At 54.9% G+C, this 18904-nt stretch overlaps 1 protein-coding gene across 1 annotated transcript in view; it reads right to left on the bottom strand.

Annotated features, from left to right (window-relative positions):
* Positions 1-18554, bottom strand: part of Doc2b (double C2 domain beta) — a 33376-nt gene extending 14822 nt beyond the window's left edge. The window contains exons 1-5 of the mRNA XM_042670519.1: positions 18019-18554; positions 9012-9091; positions 4432-4506; positions 3052-3161; positions 2776-2902 (exon numbers count right to left, since the gene is read on the bottom strand). Coding sequence (XP_042526453.1) covers positions 2776-2902; positions 3052-3161; positions 4432-4506; positions 9012-9091; positions 18019-18391 — 765 coding nt within the window. The 5' untranslated portion in view covers positions 18392-18554. The remainder of the gene's footprint in view (positions 1-2775; positions 2903-3051; positions 3162-4431; positions 4507-9011; positions 9092-18018) is intronic.
* Positions 18555-18904: the final 350 nt, after the last annotated feature.

Genomic DNA, 18904 nt, shown 5'->3' with positions numbered 1-18904 from the left:
TAACCTTCAGGTGGGAACAAACAGTGTGTCAGATGGTCCCCTCTGGGTTCAACTTCATGCTAGGTTGGGCCTCAGGCAAAGGATGAAAGGCTTGTCCAGGCTACATGGAACATTCTAGAAGGCAAGCCTCCCCTAGCTCCAGTGTCCTAGGTCGCTTCCTAGCATCTTTCAGGGAACAGCTTTGTGAAAGACTGGAAGTCGGACCTTTGCCTCTTCCAGCCCCAGGGTAGCTGGGAGTCCGGCAGGGAAGCCACCCAGTCCCTGGTGTGCCTTAGCATGCCCAGACCCCACCACAAAGGCAAGCTCTGGGCCTCAATGTGGCAGCAGCCCCCACACCAACCAGCGAAAAGCTTCTCCACGCCTCGACCTCCTGACACAGTGGGCTCCTTCCTTCCATCTACCATCCCAGAAGCCCCTTCTTCTGCCCTTTCCCCCACTCAGACACCCTCTGCTGGAGCCCACGCCTCCTGTTCCCCCAGGGCTTCTCCCAGGACTCTGTGCTAGGCTCCTTTTGTGCTTGGGCTGTACACACAATCTGTGCACATCCATATTGCCACTCACACAGAGGGTGTGTGTGTGTGTGTGTGTGTGTGTGTGTGTGTGTGTGTGTGTGTGTGTGTGTGTGTATGTGTGTGTGTGTGTTTGGAGCTCAGGAACACAAGGACCATGGGAGCCTATGTTGCCCTCCTAAGTGATGAGGAGCATTTGGAAAAACTAGGTAATCTGTGGTTAGTGACTAATAAGGCAGAAAAGGTTCCACCCATCGCAGGGCGTCTGTGAGGGGGAGAGATGCGAAAGGGAGTAGATCGATCATGATGTACAAAACCAGGCAGTACTGGAGCCAGGCATTGCTGGCTCACACTGGAATCCTAGCTACTTAGGAGGCTGAGATCTGGAGGATTATGGTTCAAAGCTAGGTAAGACAGAAAAGTCCATGGGACTCTTACTTCCAATTAGCTGGCAAAAATCAGGACTGGAGGTATGGCTCATTAATAGAGTTCCATCCACATAATTGGAGGACCTGAGTTCAAATCTCAGACTGTGCCCACACACACCATAAAAAAGGCAGCACTGGGGCCAGTCCACATCCTGAGGGCCACACCCTGCCAGGTCCTCCACACAGGCTGCTGGGCTTTATCTTCCTGAGTTTCACCACTCAGGCCCTTGGAAGGGAGGTGCCCATGTCCATGTGCATATTCTGGTAGCTGAGGGCCAGTGCTTCTCTTGGCCTTGAGCACTTGTGGCTTCTCCCCACCCCCTCTTTTTCTGTTGTTGTTAGTCATGGGGCTTGAACTCGGCTTGGGTGCTGTCCCTGAGCTCTTCAGCTCAAGGCGAGCACTCTGTCACTTTGAGCCACAGCACCACTTCCAGTTTTCTGGTGGTTAATTGGAGATAAGAGTCTCACTGACTTCCCTGCCTGGTCTGGCTTTGAACCATGATTACAGTTGTGAGCCACCAGCACCCAGCTTCCCCCACCCTTTTCCACCCAGTGAAAGAGTCAGGCACAGAGAGAGAGAGAGAGAAGAGAGAGAGAGAGAGAGAGAGAGAGAGAGAGAGAGAGAGAGAGAGAGAGAGAGAGAGAGAGAGAGAGAGAGAGGAACAGAGACCAAAGCTCTGGGAGGGCTCAGCTGCTGAAGCCAGCCAGGGGGCAAAATCTCTTCTGACATCATTTTCAAACAATTGCAATTTCTAGGAAAAGAATTATTTGCTGTCTCCTCTGGGCATCTCAGAAGCACTTCAAGTCTAACATGGTCCAATTGAGTTCCTGCATGGCTGTCGCTCTCGCTGCCCCTAGTTAACAGCTGCCTTGTTCCTCCAGGGACTCAGGCCCCAGATCTGGACCCTTTGCCTCCATCTGGAAGCAAGTCTGTCTCTGGCCTATGAGGGGCCTTACTCTCTCCTCCCTCTTCTTCTGGCCAATCTGAGCCCAAAAAGCAGAGAGTTGGAGACTTGGATCAAGTGGTAGAGTGCTTGTCTAGCATGTTCAAATCCCTGGGTTCAAGCCCCAGCCAGAATAAGCCAAAAATGAAACCGGTGCTGTTGGCTCACATCTGTAATCCTAACTACTTAGGAGGCTGAGTATCACAGTTTGAAGGCAATAAGGTCAGGGAAGTCTGTGAGACTCATCTCCAATTAACCAGCAAAAAAGGCAGAAGTGGAACTGTGGTTCAAGTGTTAGAGCACTAGCCTTGCTCAAAAAAAGCCAAGCCACAGCACAAGTTCAAGCCCTTCTACCAGCACAAAAAACAAAATCAGAGCCAGGCATTGGTGGCTCACACCTGTAATCCTAGCTACTCAGGACGCTGAGATCTGAGGGTTAGGATCATGGTTCAAAGCCAGCCCAGGCAGGAAAGTCTGTGAGACTCTTATCTCCAACTAATCACCGGAAAACCGGAAGTGGTACTGTTGTTCAAAGTGGTAGAGTGCTAGCCTTGAGTGAAAGACTGCAGAGACAGTGCCTAGGCCCCGAGTTCAAGCCCCACAACCAGCAAAACACACACACACACACACACACACACACACACACAGAGAAAGAATAAAGGAAACCTGGTGTTGGAGGTGTGGCTCTGGTCATATATGTGCCAAGTTTGAGCCCTAAACCCCCCAGATATCCCAATGTCACTGACAAGTGTCCACTTCCCACTGTTACCTCTGACCCCTCCTGGGATGGTCCCCTCTCCTGGCTCTGGGTCCACTCACCCCCACACCTCCAAAAGGAAGTCCCGCGTGCCTCCCACACCTGTGGCCGCGCACGTGGGGGCGGAGGCCGCTCACCGGCAGCTGCTTCTCCAGGCAGATGCTGAACGTCTTCGTGTGGTTGGGCTTCAGCCTCTTCAGGGGCACCCGTGTCTCCCCGATGAACTCATTATGGCGGAACTTGTCCTCATCGCACACAGAGATCCTGGGGGGAAGGACAAAGCCAGCACCTCAGTCTTAGGGGGGTGGGGGGCTCTCCACATGCTTCCACAGCCAGTGGGGCTCTGGCCTTGGGCAGGGCAGCCCTGTGGGTAGGGCTGGGGGGGGGGGCGGGTGGCTGGGACCCTCACCCACCGCAGTGTTTTGCGGATCATGTCTTCATCTGTGATTCCGTAGTAAGTGAGGGTCTCGTTCCACGTGGGGTTCAGAGTGTTCCGCAGGGTTTTTGTTCTGAGCTTATTTGCCTAGGGTAAGGAAAAAAATGATTCTATTAGCACCCAATGAGCGCAGTAGGCAGAATCATGGCCTCCAAAGTAGACAGCATCCTAATGCTTGGAACCCGTGGGTGTGATCACAAGGCAGAGGGGGCCTAAGTCTGCAGATGGAATGACAATCATCAAATGGCAGACTTTGAGCCAGGCACTGGTGGCTCACACCTGTAATCCTAGCTCCTCAGGAGGCTGAGATCTGAGGATCATGGGTCAAAGCCAGCACAGGCAGGAAAAGTCTGTGAGACTTTTTTTTTTTTTTGGTCAGTTGTGGGTCTTGAACTCTGAGCCTGACCACTGTCCCTGAGCTCTTTAGCTCAAGGATAATGCTCTACTGCTTTGAGCCACAGCACCACTTCTGGTTTTTTGGTGGTTAATTGGAGATAAGAGTCTCACAGACTTTCCTGCCTGGGCTGGCTCTGAACCGTGATCCTCAGATCTCAGCCTCCTGAGTAGACAGGATTATAGGCATATAAGCCACTGGCACCCAGCTTCTGTGAGACTCTTATCTCCAGTTAACCACCAGAAAACCAAAATGGAGCTGTGGTTCAAAGTGGTAGAGTGCTAGCCTTGAGCAGAAGAGCTCAAAGATGTGCTCAGTCCTGAGTTCAAGCCCCAAGACTGACAATTTAAAAAAAGGCTGACTATCCTAGAAAGGAATCCCTGTCATCCCATCACATCCTTCAAAGTAGAAGAGAGGACTGGGGAAGCAGTGTGATGCAGCAGGTCAGGGGATGTGTGTGGTTGGCTCTGAATATTCAGGAAGGGGCCACAAGCCAAGGCATACAGATTAACTTCTAAAAGCTGTGAAGGGAGGGGAAATAACATTGCTCCGAGGACTCTAGAAGAAATGTAGCCCTGCTGACATCTTGATTTTCAGTGTAGTGAGGCCTGTCAGACTTCTAATCCACAGCCAGACCAGGGAGATAATAAATGTGTTATTTTAAGCTTTTAACTTTGTGGCAGGTTGTCACAGCAGCCACAGGAGCTGCCCTGAGGAGTACTTCAGCATCAGGCCTCTGTAGGAAGCACCGATTCTGCAGGAGACAGGGGACAGCCTTCATGTCCCCTCTTGCTGGCTTTTGTTCAGGCTGTTCCTTCTGCCAAGAGGAATGTCTTGTCACCATGTGTCATGTCCAGGCTGGTGTAGTGCCTCTCCTCTTCCCTTTGTGTTTCTGTCTGCCGTCTAGCTCATCCAACATGGGGCCAGGGATGCAGGGATTCTATGCCACCCTGTCCTTCTCACCTTACTGGCTCCTGGCAGCAGGTGCAGCTTGACATAGGGGTCTGCCAACCCATTGTGGTCCATCGGCTTCAGGCCCTAGAGCAGAGACCAGCAGAGGGTGTGAGCTGGAAGTTGGACACGGAGCAGCCAGCAGATAATGGTTCGTGTCCCTGGAGCCTCCGGGCTAGGCCCTTTCATACCCCCTGTGCAGAAGTTCCCAACCTCAAGGTCCTAGATGGGTTATGTAGGGCTGAGTCAGTCTCCCCTCCCTACAACACCCTGGCCCGGGGCAGCTGCCATGGGGCTTCTTTTCTTAGCCTTGGGATCATGAGAGGCAGGGACAAACAAGCCTCATTGCTCTGCTTTGGGGAGGCCCTTCCCTCTCCCAGGTTCCTCTCCCATTTCTCCAACATGGGCTCCGTGGACACTTCCCTTCCTGACCCTGAGTCCACGTGACCTGCTGCCCACTCATGCACATACTGCTTTGGTGGCTGGGACGTGTGTTCCACATCCTGGCAGGCCGGCTGGACTCAGTGCTCAGCTTCTCTCTGGATTTGCCTCAGTGTCAGCTAGCCAGTATTCCCAGAGCCACAGGCTGTCTGGCTTTAGAGGGTTCTTCCACAAGATGGCACCCCTCCCTAACGCTGCTTCCAGTTCCTGACAACTCAGGTATGCACGGCCTGAGAGGCAAACAGGTACCACTGGCCTGCAGGAGTTTCTGTCAGGAAACCGCCTTCTTACTTCTGGGTAGGTGCACAGGGCTGGGGAGCTGTGGGGGGAGAAGGAGGGGAGAGGGTGCTGGTGGGGGGAGTAGGCAGGGGTGACATGTGAGAGGTGCAGCAACAGGCCCATTATCTTTCCCATCTTGCTGCTGCTAACCAGGGCACTCTTGGGCTCCTCCCCCAGGCCTGGCCTCTAGGTTGGATGGTCGACTACGGGGTTTTCCACCTACCACTTTTTGGCTGCCAAAACAGGGCAGAGGTTGGAGGGTGGGCAGGCTGGCTGGAGCTCATTTTCTAGGCAAGGGGCCCTGGAGCAAGCCTGGCCTGTCCTTATCCGGCCTCTTGCCCTCTCTCCATAGCCTATAGCAACATTCAAAGGATCCTGGGGAATCTTGGTGACTCCATGTGAGCAGGGGATGGCTGAAGGCTTCTGTTTTATTTCTATAATTCTCACACATTTGCTTATTAGCGTGGCTTAAAATGTTTTCATTGAGTCAAATCTGCAGCTCTTTGGGATCCTCATGATTAGGTTGGGCTGGGGGGTAGGGAGGGAGTGTGATCGCCAGGCGTGATGCCTGCCCTGTCCTTCTGACCCCTAGACTGCCATGGGGTCCCTGCGCCCCTCTCCCAGGCCAGTCCTGGATACCCAGGTGGCCAGAAGCATGAAGAGTTGACATGGACACTGCCAGAAGTGGCATTACTCTTGTCTTCATGCAGGTGGCTTCCCTGTCCCCGTCCCTGGCCCTAATGTCATGCCTGTGATCATTTAAGCATGCCTCCCTCTGCTGTCTTTAGGGGGCTGCCCACCAGGGAACCTGACCCTGTGAAGAAAGGAGGTGAGGGGCTTTTGAAGGAGTCTCCTCAGCTTAGCATATCTACAAGAGACAAAAGTTGAAGCCAAGGGAGGGCAGCAGAGGAGGCGCTGGCACCAAGGGTTCAGATGGGGTTGACGTAGAGAGACGGTCTTCCTCCCAGATCCCAGGTCTTGCTGTCCCCTGGACAGATGGCGGAGGCTATGGCTGGTGAAGGCCTCAAAGGCTGCTCTCCGCATTGTCAAAGCAAAGGTCACCACCTGGCCAGCCGGGAGAAGGAAAGGGTTCTGACACGCTCCAGCAGTACTGGTGGGGGATTTGAAATTGAGTGAAATGACAAGCACTTGTCTGATCTACTCAGAAGGCTGGGATCTAGGGACATGTGGTTCAAAGCCAGCCCTAGCAGAAAAGTCTGTGAGACTCCATCTCCAATGAATCAGCAAAATGGTAGGCTAGAGGCATGGCTCAAGTGGTAGATTACCAGTCCTGAGCAAGAAAGTTGAGCAAGAGACTGTGAGTTTAAGCCCTGGTCCTGGTTTACTCATGCACATGCATGCTCCCCCCCCATCCCTCCCCTCTCTCTGTCTCTCTCTTTCTCTCTCACACACACAAAGTTGGAAGAACCTCATCTCAATCAATAGATGGGCATGGTGATGTTCATCTGCCATCCCCATTACACAGGGAGGCATAAATAGGAGGACTGTGGTCCAGGTTAGCTGAGTATAAATGGAGACCCTATCCTCAAAATAACCAAAGCTAAAAGGGTTGGAAGTACAGCTAAGTGGGAGAGTGGTTGCTAAGCAAGGCCCTGGTTTCAACCTGCAGTAATGAAAACAAACAAACAATAAAACCAATTTAGTTCTGGGGAATGGATGGTATTGCTGGAGCACCACCTTGCAGCTGCCCTGTACACTTCAGAGTGGTTACCATGGTAAAGTTTACATTTGCATTATTTGACCAAGTCCTCCAGGACTGTGCCTGGTGGCCTGAGTGGGTGCCACTGCCCTTCAGGACAGTACTAGGCACTGAGTACTTAAGAACGACAGGTGCTGCCCATTCCCTCATTTTCTGCTCACAGAAGCCACACAGGGTGGTGCAATGAGCCTCATGTACAAATGAGCAAAGAGAAGCCAACCTCCACCCAAGGCAGGGGTCAGCCCTGGATATATCTCCTCTATCAGGGCCCCCTGAGAAGAACTGAGTCAGTCCTACTTTGTTTTTTGCCAGTCCTGGGGCTTGAACTCTGAGCTTTTTTGCTTAAGGCTAGCACTTTAGCACTTGAGCCACAATGCCACTTACGGCTTTTTTTTTTTTTTTTCTGCGTTATCAAACCATGATCCTCAGATCTCAGCCTCCTGAGTAGCTAGGATTACAGGCATGAGCCACCGGCACCCAGCTCTTTATTTGGTTTATTTTTATTTGGGCCTTACACTATTATTTAGAATTTTTGGTAAAGGCTGGTGCTGGACACTTGATCCATGCCTTCACTTCCTCAGTTGTGCTTTAATTCCTATTCTGGGGCTCCCCTCCACCCCAAAGCCCCATATCTCCCCTGCACAGCTGCAATTACAGAGAAGGAATTAGAGGGGGCCCACTGTGATTCAGGGGACTCCCACACTGATGCCTTCAGCTATGCACCCTAAGTGGACACATTAGTGTATGCACCAATAATCGCAGAGATGTGTGCACATACAGACATGCACGTGCACACGCACACCTGGGGTAAGGTAGAGAAGGTAGGATGAGTCTGGAGTCTGCATGGGGGTGGGGGAGGGGAAAGGGTGGCCTAATGTCTAGTCCCCAAGCCTGGACAAGCTCTGTAAAGCTAGGAGAGGGGAGAGGAGAAGGGTCTGCCTGGCCCACAGCCTGACCTCTTCTTGAGAGCTTAGGGTCCCCAGGCTCCATTCTTTGGAGTGGGTCTGGGCATCTCCCAGGTCATGGCTTAAAGTCCATAGGAAAGGGAAGGGGTAGAGGATAGAGCAGCTAGGCCCAATGTGGCGGGTCCTCACACTTGCCATGATAATCCTTGTGTGGCCGTCTGGCTGGGCTGGGAGACAAGTGTGGTGTAGCCCAGGTAGTTTGTCCCTCTGGGTGTCCACAGGGGTAGAGCAGGTTGTATCTGGGCCAGGCAGCTCTATGGCAGCCCCTCCCCCTGAGTAGGGCTGGCCTAAGCCCTACTACAGCCCTACTGGGCACTTTACAGCCTTACAGGGTGCTCTACTGACCTACCAGACACTCTATTGGCCACCCAGGCTCTTACCTTTCGAGAGAACATCAACTTTGGAACCTTCCTCCCAGAGGGAGCCATGTGGTGGGGGATGGAGAAACACAGATGAGAACACAGCTGGCATTTGCTGGCTCAAGGATAGAGCTGCAGGGGGCGCACAGACACCCACAAGCCCCAACAGCAAGGCTCTCAGGGCCCTTGCTGGAGTGTCAGCTTCCTTTGTTGGCACCTGCAGCTTGCAGAGCAAACTAGTAGGGTCCACACTGCTTGGGGTAGGGAGGCCAAGGGACCTCTGCATTTAGCCCTCCCTGTTTCCTATAGGACAGACCTAGCTTTCCTGCTTCCTATCTTCAACAGCTCCTCTAGGCTGCCTCCCCCAAGCCTGGCCTGGCCCCTTGGCCGCTTTTGCTCCACCAAATGCACTAACTGTACAGAACTGTCTCTCTCCCCCCGCCCCCGCCCCCCCGCCTGTATTAGGACTTGAACTCAGCACCTGGGCACTGTCCCTTAGCTTTCTGGCTCAAGGCTGGTGCCACACCTTCACTTCCAGCTCTTTGATGATTAATTGGAGTTTCACAGATTTTCCTGCTTTGGAACTTCCATCCTCAGATCTCAGCCTTGTGTTAAGTTAGGCTTACGGGTGTGCACCACCAGTGCCCAGCTTGTAAGGATACTTTTAGGAATAGGCAATAGGTCTAGGTAAGAAGTTCCCCCCTTCAAACTGCACCTCACACAACATAGACGCTTTGAAGCCTGAACAGAAAGCATGGGAGGAGACTGCCCTCCCATTTCTGGGCCATTCCTCAGGAGCCTGGAGCTGGGAGCAGGGGCGGGGCCTACCTTGGCCTTGCTGATGGTGCAGTGCAGGGCGTTATTCTCCTGGTCGTACAGCAGGCTGAAGTCCAGTGTGCCCAGGGCGGCTGTGGGCAGAGGAAGACATGGGTCACACTTGAGCTGCATCCTGTAGGAATGCCACCCTCCTGTGGGGTTTGAAGAGCCACTCTCCCCCTCGCCAGGCCTCCCCAAGATTAAAAGGTTGATTTGGAAAGATTTGCACAGAACAAAGATCTTTCATACTCCTTTTCAGAATATTCAAATGTGCTGAATCTGCATGGAGTAGAGGCAGCAATAATAATAAAGCCGATCCCACATCAACCACAGGTGTGAGCAGACCAATTCCCAGGCCACCAGCTCCAGTGGACACTAGCTGTCACTCACTGTTTTCATGGCTGCTGTGCAAACCAAAAGGTGACAGATAATTTTTTTGGGGGGGGGGTTCTGATTGTGGGGCCTGAACTCTGGGCCTGGGTGCTGTCCCTCAGCTCTTCAGCTCAAGGCTAGTGCTCTACCACTTGAGCCACAGCGCCACTTCCGGCTTTTTGCTTATGTGGTGCTGAGGAATCGAACCCAGGGCCTCATGCATGCAAGGCAAGCGCTGTACCACTGAGCCACCTTCCCAGCCCCCAGATTATTTTTTTTTAATGGCTGGAATTAATTAAGGCAACCAAAGTATCACTGTCACACCAAAGCTTAGTAAAGCCAGGAGCTAGTGGCTGTACTTCTAGCTACTCAAGAGGCTGAGATTGAAGGATCACAGTTCAAAGCCGGCCAAGGCAGCCAAAGAGATTCTTAACTGCCAGAAAACTGGAAGTGGAGCTGTGGCTCAAAGTCACAGAGCACTAGCCTTGAGCCAAAAGAGCTCAGCAACAACACCCAGGCCCCGAGTTCAAGCCCCATAAGAACAACAACAAAAAGCTTAGTGAAACCATCCAGGGAGAGCTTTAGCAACATTTTAAGTTATCAAATGATTTCTTTTTCTTTCTTTCTTTCTTTTTTTTTTTTTGTTGTTGGTGCTGGGTCTTGAACTCAGGGCGTAATGTTTTTGCTTGGCATTTTCACATAAGGGTGGCATGCTCCCACACCTTCACTTCTAATGTTTTGCTAATTGGAGAGAAGAGTGTCTCAGGTTTGTCTTCTTAGGCTGGCTTCAAACCACGATCCTCATATCTCAGCATCCTCCCAAAAGACTTTTGTGTTGAGATTAGGGAAGAATATGAAATTCCTAGTGCTGAGGAACACTGAGATTGGCCAAGAGCCCAGACAGTCCTTCTCATTCACAGTGAGAAACATCATCACCACCACTGAATCCTCAACACTCCTTTGCTGGCAAATGACACACAGAGAGCAGGTGTGCTCAGTGCAAGAGCACTTGCCTTGCGTGTGCATAGCCCTGTTCCATTCCTACTACTGCAAAAAGCAAACAATTAAGTCTCTCTCATAGACACACACATACACACACATCCAATAAAACCATTCCAGTATAATGGCATACAATGATCGAGGAATCAAAGAACGCCAAACCACCAAATGAATACCAATTGTATGCCAATTCTTTTACCTATACCCCCTGCCCCACCCAACTGTGGAAAGTGACAATGTTCTGTCACTGTCCAGAGAAGGAGCTGATGCTCAGATTGTGTGTGTGCCTGTGTGTGCGCATATGCACGTTCCACTCAAGGCCCCACGAGCGGTAACCCAAATCACATTCCAGCAGCTGCCCAGGCCTCAGCCCTAACTGCACTGCCTGGCCTGGCCCAGTGTGGTGCCCAGGCCCCAGGAACCCAGCCCCCTCTGTGCAATGCTGGCCTGGGTACCAGCTCTAGGTTCCCTTTACATGGGCAGTGCCACAGGAACGGGTGAGGTGAACAAGGCCCCAGCCCCGGCCAGGCTGACGTGCTGATTCACTCCCCCATCCCCTGGCTCCTTGAGGAGGGGCTGGGGGGACTGTGAGGAGCCAGTTAGGTCCTATGTTGCTACCCCCAAGGCAATTCCCGAGGGACAGGCAGAGCATGCAGCAACCACCAGGTGCAGCTGTGTCATTCCCAGCAGCTGTGTCTTTTGTGCCCCAGAGGCTCCCGTAGGAAGGCCAGAGCAGGGGTGAGGGAGACCCCAGCATATTCCTAAATGACTCAGAAATCCTGGTCCTGCCAACTGCTGGGCAGGTCCTAACAGTCTGGTTAGCTAAGAGCTATTGGGTCACAAGGAAGGTCACCTGCACTCCATATGAGCTGGGGCCATCAGGGGAGGCTTCCTGGAGGAGGCGAGGCTTCACCTGCGCCAAGAATGATCAGTAGGTGCTGTCTCCTGGCACAGAGGGGCTCAGGACACAAGAGGCCACTGCAGCACCTGGGGTGCGGTGAGCTCTCAGCGGACGATTACAGAAGCAGATCTATTTCAGTGACATTTCTAGATAACCGTGCTGGCTCCTGTGAGGCCTGCTCTGGAAGGAACCCATTCTAAACTGGATCACTCCTCCCTGTCTCTGGGGGAACGTGCCAGTGGTCACTTAAGCTCCTGAGTAACGGGAGTCTCTGGAAGCCTGTGATCATCCTGTGAGTCATACACAGAGGGGAGGGAAGCAATCCCTCCTTGGGGGATCAGAAGCCCCCTTGTGTGAGATTTTTTTTTTTCTGGGTGGTCATGGGGCTTGAACTCTGGGTCTGGGCGCTCAAGGCAAACGCTCTACCCTTTAAGCCACAGCGCCACTTCCAAATTTCTGGTGGTTAATTGGAGATCAGTGTCTCATGGACTTTCCTGCCCGAGCTGGCTTTGACCCGTGATCCTCAGATCTCAGCCTCCTGAGTAGCTAGGATTACAGGCTACCGGTGCCCAGCCCTTTTTTTTGTACCACTCCTGGGACTTGAACTCAGGGCCAGCGTGCTGTCCCTGAGCTCTTTTGTTCAAGACTAGCACTCTACTACTTAAGCCACAGTGCTACTTTGGAATTTTTTTTTTTTTTAGTGTTAATTGGAGACAAGACAATCATGGACTTTCCTATCCAGGTTGGCTTTGAACCATGAACCTCAGATCTCAGCCTTCTGAGTAGCTAGGATTACAGGTGTGAGCTACTGGTGGCCGGCTAAGATATTCTCTTTTCTGCCTCTTCCCTCCACAGCAGCAGACTATTTGCCTTATGGTAATGCAGACAATTCTCTTTCCTATTCATTTCTATCCATGAGACCAATTAGAACCCCATGTTGCTTGTTAGAACTGTGGCCATTCAACAAGTCAACAGGTCAGGAGTGAGCTTGAGTAGAACATGCTGGCTTCAGTCTGGTCCTTCATTGCCTGTGTCTTTGCTTCCATCTGTGCAGTGGGCAGGTGAGGATAAGCAGGAGAAATACCCATCAGCCTTCTTGTACCCACCGACCCAGCCATAGACCCAAGACTTACCTGGCCTGGGCTGCTGTAATACCAATCTCAAAGATGTAAGTTTTTTTTTTTTTTTTTCTTTTGCCAGTATTGGGGCTTGAACACAGGGTCTGAGTGGGTGCTGTTACTTAGCTTTTTCACTCAAGGCTGATGCTCTACCACTTGAGCAACAATTTACTTCCAGCTTTTTGATGGTTAATTAGAGATGACAGTCTTACAGACTTTTCTGCCCAGGCTGGCTTTGAACCATAATCTTCAGATCTCAGCCTCCTGAGTAGCAAGGATTACAGGTATGAGCCACCGACCTCAGGCTGAGCTGTGGGTTTTTTTTGTTTTTTGTTTTTTTGCCAGTTGTGGGGTCTGAACTTTGTGCCTGGGTACTGTCCCTCAGCTCTTCAGCTCAAGGCTAGTGCTCTAGCACTTGAGCCACAGTACTACTTCTGACTTTTTCTGCTTATGTGGTACTGAGGAATCAAACCCAGGGCCTCATGTATGTAAGGCAAGCACTCTACCACTGAGCCACCTCCCCAGCCCTGAGCTGTGGATTCTGAATGGTAGTCAACCAATCTTCTGTCCCCTTCAGGTCTGCCTTGGCCACACCTTCTGACATTAGCAAGGAATTCAGTGGGCCTCCATTCAAACCACCTTGCTCACCAGTTGCTCCCAGGAGCTGGGTTTGGTGTGGTGTCATGTGTGAAAGCACACACGTCATGCTATCTTCCAATCCCAGGAAAAGATGAGCCAAGGAGACAGATGGGCTCCCTGCTGACCAAAAAGAGTACGGTTGCAGGACAGGAAGGGTCTCTGCTACTACTCCTCAGAAGGCCCTGTGTACAGAGGGTTGATACTGTCCTGAGGGAAACCATATCCTGGGAAGGGGTAACACACCCCAGGTGCCCCAGGAGGGGACTGCTGCAGCAATCCTTACTCCACTGGGATTTCTGTAAGATGTGCTAGTTGGAGCCAGGCACTGGTGACTTGATGCCTATAATCCAGCTACTCAGGAGGCTGAGATCTGAAGATCATGGTTTGAAGCCAGCCCGTGGCAATCTGAGAGACTCTTATCCCTAACTAACCAGCAAAAAAAGCTGAGAGTGGAGATACGGCTAATGTGCTAGAGTACCAGCCTTGAGTGAAAAAGCCAAGCAAGCGGTTGCGACGCTGAGCTCAAGCCCTGCTATGTGGCTGGGGGAAGCTAGTTTGTAAGTGGAAATTTGGTCAGAGTCTTGAGGGATGTGTGGGTAAGAGTGTGAGGATAGGGAGAGACATAGGAGGCCTATGGTCCAAAGGGTTCCTTTCCTATTGGGAGAAATAGGGCTCAGAATGGGAGGTGACCTGGTCAGGGGGGCCCAGCAGAGCTGGGCAGTTTTTTTTTTCCCCTTTAACTCCTGAAACTTCTGTTTGTTTGTTTGTTTTTGGGTCTGGTCGTGAGGCTTGAACTCTGGGCCGGGGCGCTGTCCCTCAGCTCTTCAGCTCAAGGCTAGTGCTCTACCACTTGAGCCACAGCACCACTTCCGGCTTTTTGATTATGTGGTGCTGAGGAATGGAACCCAGGGCCTCATGCATGCAAGGCAAGCGCTCTACCACTGAGCCACCTTCCCAGCCCCCAACTCCTGAAACTTCTGTTACTTTCATTGTAGTCTTTGGGGGGATAAAGCAGGAGAGAGAGACACACAGAAGGGGTACTGGGGAAGGGTCGGAGCTGGAAATGCATCCTGGTCTGTGGAGGGATGAGGGAGGCCCGCAGGGAGGGGAGGCTGTGACTCTGTGTGTCCCAGGATCCCGCCACCTTCCCCCTGGAGCCACTCAAATCATATGCCCTGATGAAAGTTTACATCTTTGGAAACATAATGAAGGTTGGTCACTAATGGGCCTTTGAGAGTTGTCACCCGCTTGTCGATAATTATAGAGCTTTAATGGGGCTAATTCAGAGAAAATCAAGCTCCAGGCCCTGTTGTTTCCTCTAAGGCTGAACACCCCCAGCTGGGCCGGGGGAGGCTGGCAGCCTCACTGTGACCTTAGTCTGCACCTGAACTTGCCTGACCCCTAGGCCCTGGGGAATAGGGACTCAGTATGAAACTGAGGTAGACGCTGTGGGGGTGGAGGGGGGTAGGGAGGGATAGAGGACTGTGCTATACATCCCTGTTTCCCAGAACCTTAGAGGCAAAGGTTTGTGGGACCGTCATCCATCTCTTCATTTCCTTGCTTGAAATTATCCAAAAGTTCTTCACCTCCCAGATTCCATTCAACCTCCCTGGAGTGGCATTCAAGACCTGTGATATAACCACTAAGGCCTGGACCTTATCATCTAGCTCTTCTTGCTTCAGCCGCCTGCTCTCTACGTGCCTCTGCCAGCTGTTTCCCGGACTTCGATGCTCTGTGCTTATGGTTCTGTCCCCTTTCCTCTCCTCTCATAGGGCCAGCCTGCTCCTCACTTCCACACAGCCTCAGAGCAGAGCCCTCTCTGTGGGAGCAAGCCGGAGCTTCCTGTTTGGACCCCTGAGGTCAGAGGTTGAATCTTGCATAGTGCCTGACACACGGTGGCATTGGAAAGTTGAGTATATAAAAAACAGCCCCACGGAAGTTTGGGGTTCAAAGGAAGGGAAATCATACCCAGTGATCTGGGATCTGCCCCAGCCATGCAGAGCCCTTGGGCCACACCCAGCCACGATGCCTCTTGTCCTTCAATAACCATCACTCCTGCTCGTACCCAGGGTAAGGCAGGCAGGGGCAGCTTGCAGCCGGGCAGGCGGCACAATTCTGGCCAATGAGACAAAAGGACAGGTCTCTTGGGATCTTCTGAGAGAGGTTTCTTTGAACTTAAACTCGACATTGAGGGAGGAAACCCATCCTTCAAATGGAAGGTAGGACCTTATTGTTACATTTGATGTCTGGGCCCACAGCAGCCACTTGGACAGCGAGGGTCCTGTTCAGGTGATGGAGATTAACAGCATCATCAGGACTGTGGTTCGCATCTGGGTGCCCCCCACCCATACCTGCTTGGGAATGAGTCAAAGAGCTGGCCAAGTGGGGGAGAGAAACAGGAGGTGAGGGGCTGCTGTGGCAATACACCCTTGCCCCACAGGATCTCTACTGTCCTCCGTTTACGCCACTTGGAATTGGCTTTCCGTTACTTGCAAACCAAAGCACCTATAGCCACTGCCCCAGGGAGGAACAGAGATGGTGGGACTGCATCTCTGCTGGGGGCTGTGTGCAGTAGCGTGGGGGGGGGGGAGGGTTCTTGGAGGGGGGCGGTGGCCACAGAGCCTGTATAGAAGGTGCAGGTAGCAGTCAGCTTGAGACACCTGGAAAGTGGGGAGGCCTGGGCTGGTGCTTTCTCCCTGTGCTCTGCCTTCTCCCCATAATCGTCCCTCTGGGAGATGGGCAGGGGACATGTGGGTCCCAGGTATGTGCCTTGGGGTGACTAACAAAGGGCTTTAAAGAGGAGGAAAAAGCAGCGTAAACAGCACTTCCTTCTCTGCTTAGACGACACAGCCGCCGCCCTAATTTCTTTTTTGTCAGAAGAGATAATCCAATAATTAGGGCAGCAAATAGCATAACCCTGGCTAAAGCTGTAACAAACCATCTGGCTTGAATCATTTAAGCTTATTCTAGGTATCTGGTTGTCAGAACTCAGCTAGATGTGAAACCTGTGATCCCCAAGAGTTCTGTGCCCCTCAGCCATGGATGGGATCCATGCCTAGGATGGGCACCTTTGAAGGGGGGCTGCTGGCTCATCCACACACCTGCTTCCTTGGCCCCCAAACTTCCAGTGTGTCCTGATGATATGGGTGTGGCCAGCCCCTCCCTTCAAGCTGGCAAAGGTATTGACCACCCTGTGTGAGTATGTCCCCAGGGGGGACACCTGTGTGCTCTGAGCCCAGGAACCTGGAGGGAGATGGTTTGAGCTGCTGGTTTGAGCTTTGGGCTTTCTGGTTCTCTCCATCTGTGGGTTCAGGGACAACTAAAAGCAATGGCTGCGTTTCTCCCCTCTTGGCCTAGGCCTGCTGCAGAACCTGGAGAGTGGCTGGAGGCTTGGGTGGAAGCCCTGCCCACCTGCTCACCTCTTTGGTTCGGCAACCAAGATGCTAGAAACAGAAACAACTTCCCATCCCTTCTCCTGGGGGTGGCTCCGTCTAAGGGCAGCCAAAGGGCTGACGTGGGTCTCAGGGTTTCCCCAGAGGCCAGTAAGCTAGGGAGGAGCCTTGCACAGGGTGCTGGGAGCTGGGAGGGGAGCAGATCCAGGGCACAGCCCTGCAGGCAATAAACTCCCTGGACCCCATTTCTCCAAGCCAGCAAGAAAGTAAGGGAGAGGACAGCTCCCAAGCCCTCATGCCCGGCAGCAGGACCTCAATATGTGTGGGCTGCAGGGCTGTGATCCAGGCCTGAGAAAGTGCACAGCAAGCAACGTTCCCCAAAGCAGCCAGCTCTAACCCACCACCGCTGACGGCTTCCCAGAGGTGGGGCAATGAGGGGTCTGCACCCCAGGTGGCTCTGTGAACCCCCACCTTCAGCTTCCGGAAGCATACTGTAGGACTCCAGGCTCCAGTTCAGAGGCCTGAGTGAGTGCCCAGGCCAGGCACAGCCAGTGTTGCTGCAAAGGGGGGATGGAGGAGCCATGGTGGGGCTGGTGCAGGACAACCCCCCCCCCCCTCCGCGAGGTCCACGCCTCCCTGCCACCCCTGGCCCTTTTGATCGTGGATTTCCAGGTCTAAGCGTTGTGGCTGGGGCCTCAACTGAGTTGGGGACTTTCCATTCAGTGACCCCCTCCTTGTCCCCATGCAAGACGACAGGGCACCGGGCTGTGGCGTCTTTGGGCCTCAGTTTCCCCGACAATCAGGTGGCGTGAGGCAAGCACCCTCAGGGTCTGTACAAAATGCCAGGAGCTCCTGCCAGCCTGGTCTCCCTCGGCCTGGGGGACCCTGGCACTAGCTCACTGGCTGGGGCCCCATCCCAGGAGGAAGGGGCGCGGCTGAGGGAGGTTGGGGGGGCTCCTGCCTTGGAAAGCTGGCGTAACAGGTGGGTGAAGGTCGGCGGCCCGGGCTAGCGCTGCCGCAACGGGGTCCAACCGCTCGGAGGAAGAAACGCCAAGGTTTTTCCAAAGGACAAGCGGCTCCGCGGTCCTCCTGGTGCTCGGCCCACGCCAGTAAAGCCGCGGCGCTGTGCCGGCCGCCGGGCCCACCGGGCATGCGGGCGGGCCCAGCCCTGGCCCTGCCCGGCGCGCTCCATCCCGACCCTCGGCCGCGGGGCTGCCCCGGGCCGCCTGGCCGGCGGGAGACAGCGCGGCGGGCAGCAACTGGTGTCTCCCGGAGGCGCAGCTCCGCCCTTCCGGGGAACAAAAGCCGCTGCCCGCGCCGGGGCTCCAGGCGCGCGGGCCGAGAGGGGTCGCGGCGCGGACGCTGGGGTGCCTGGACCTGGAAATGGGACACCCCCTAGGGTGCGCCCCCAAACTTCCCACGTCTCCCGTCCAGGTCGGGGGGGGTGTCTGGCGGGTCTGCGGGGCGCGCGGGGAGCGCGGAGCGGGCCGGGGCGAGCGGTGCGTGCCCGGGGAGCGCGCGAGCCCCGCGCGGGGACCGCGGGGCCGAGGGGGCGCGCGAGGCGGGGGGGACGCGGAGCCGGCGACTAGGAAACTTACTGCAGTCGTCCGATTCGTAGCCGTCGGCGTCCGGTTCCTCCTCGGGCGGCTTGGCGGGTGGCCGCACGGGGCTGGGGCCGGGGCCGGGGCCCGGGCTGGCGCCGTAGGCTCCGAAGAGCTGGTCCACATCCTCGTCGTCGTCGCGGGCGCCGTCGGAGGGGCTGCGGCGCCCCGCGCTGGCCGCGGCGGGGGTGGCGGGGGCGTCCGGGGGCGCCGGGGCGCGGGGCCCGGCGTCCGGGGGCAGGCCCCGCGGGAAGCGGGGGAAATAATCGGAGATCTGCTTGATGGGCCGGATGGGGCCGGGGCACACGTCGATGGCCATATGCTCCTGGATGCTGATGGTCGCCTTCTCCCCGCGCCGCCGGAGGGTCATGCAGGCAGCGCCGCCCCGCCTGGGCGCGACCCCGGCCCCCGGCGTGACCCTGGCCCGGTGGGCGGCTCAGCAGGCCCGGCGGGGCGCGGCGGCGGCTGCGGGCATCTCCCGGCGCGGCCCCCCGGACGGCCCTGACGCGGCTGCTGCCTGCTCGGCGGTGGCCGGGCGAGTGAGTGCCCGCGGCCGGCAGGCAGGGGGCGGGCCCAGCCCGCGTCACCCGGTAGCAACCAAGCAGCGCGAGTGTGCGGGCTGTGCGCGCGGGCGGGCGCCGAGCCGAGCGCCGCCGCCACACTCGCACTCTCACCCGCACCGCGCGCGCGCCGGCTGCACCCCGCGCGTGCACACGTGCGCCCCGGGCCACGCCGTCCCGCAGAGGGCCCGCGGGGAGCCAGCCCCAGCCGGGGCCCGCAGGACTGCGCGCACACGCTCCAGCCCGTGCCGGGCTCCGTTCACTCTCCCTGCGCAGGCAGGTGTGCACAGACACTCCAGGCACCCACGAACGCGTGTGGAGAC

Source organism: Dipodomys spectabilis, unplaced genomic scaffold (genome assembly GCF_019054845.1).
Source record: "Dipodomys spectabilis isolate Male_0828 unplaced genomic scaffold, ASM1905484v1 ptg000018l, whole genome shotgun sequence".
NCBI classification, from domain to species: Eukaryota; Metazoa; Chordata; class Mammalia; order Rodentia; family Heteromyidae; genus Dipodomys; species Dipodomys spectabilis.
This window is presented reverse-complemented; position numbering and strand designations above follow the sequence as displayed.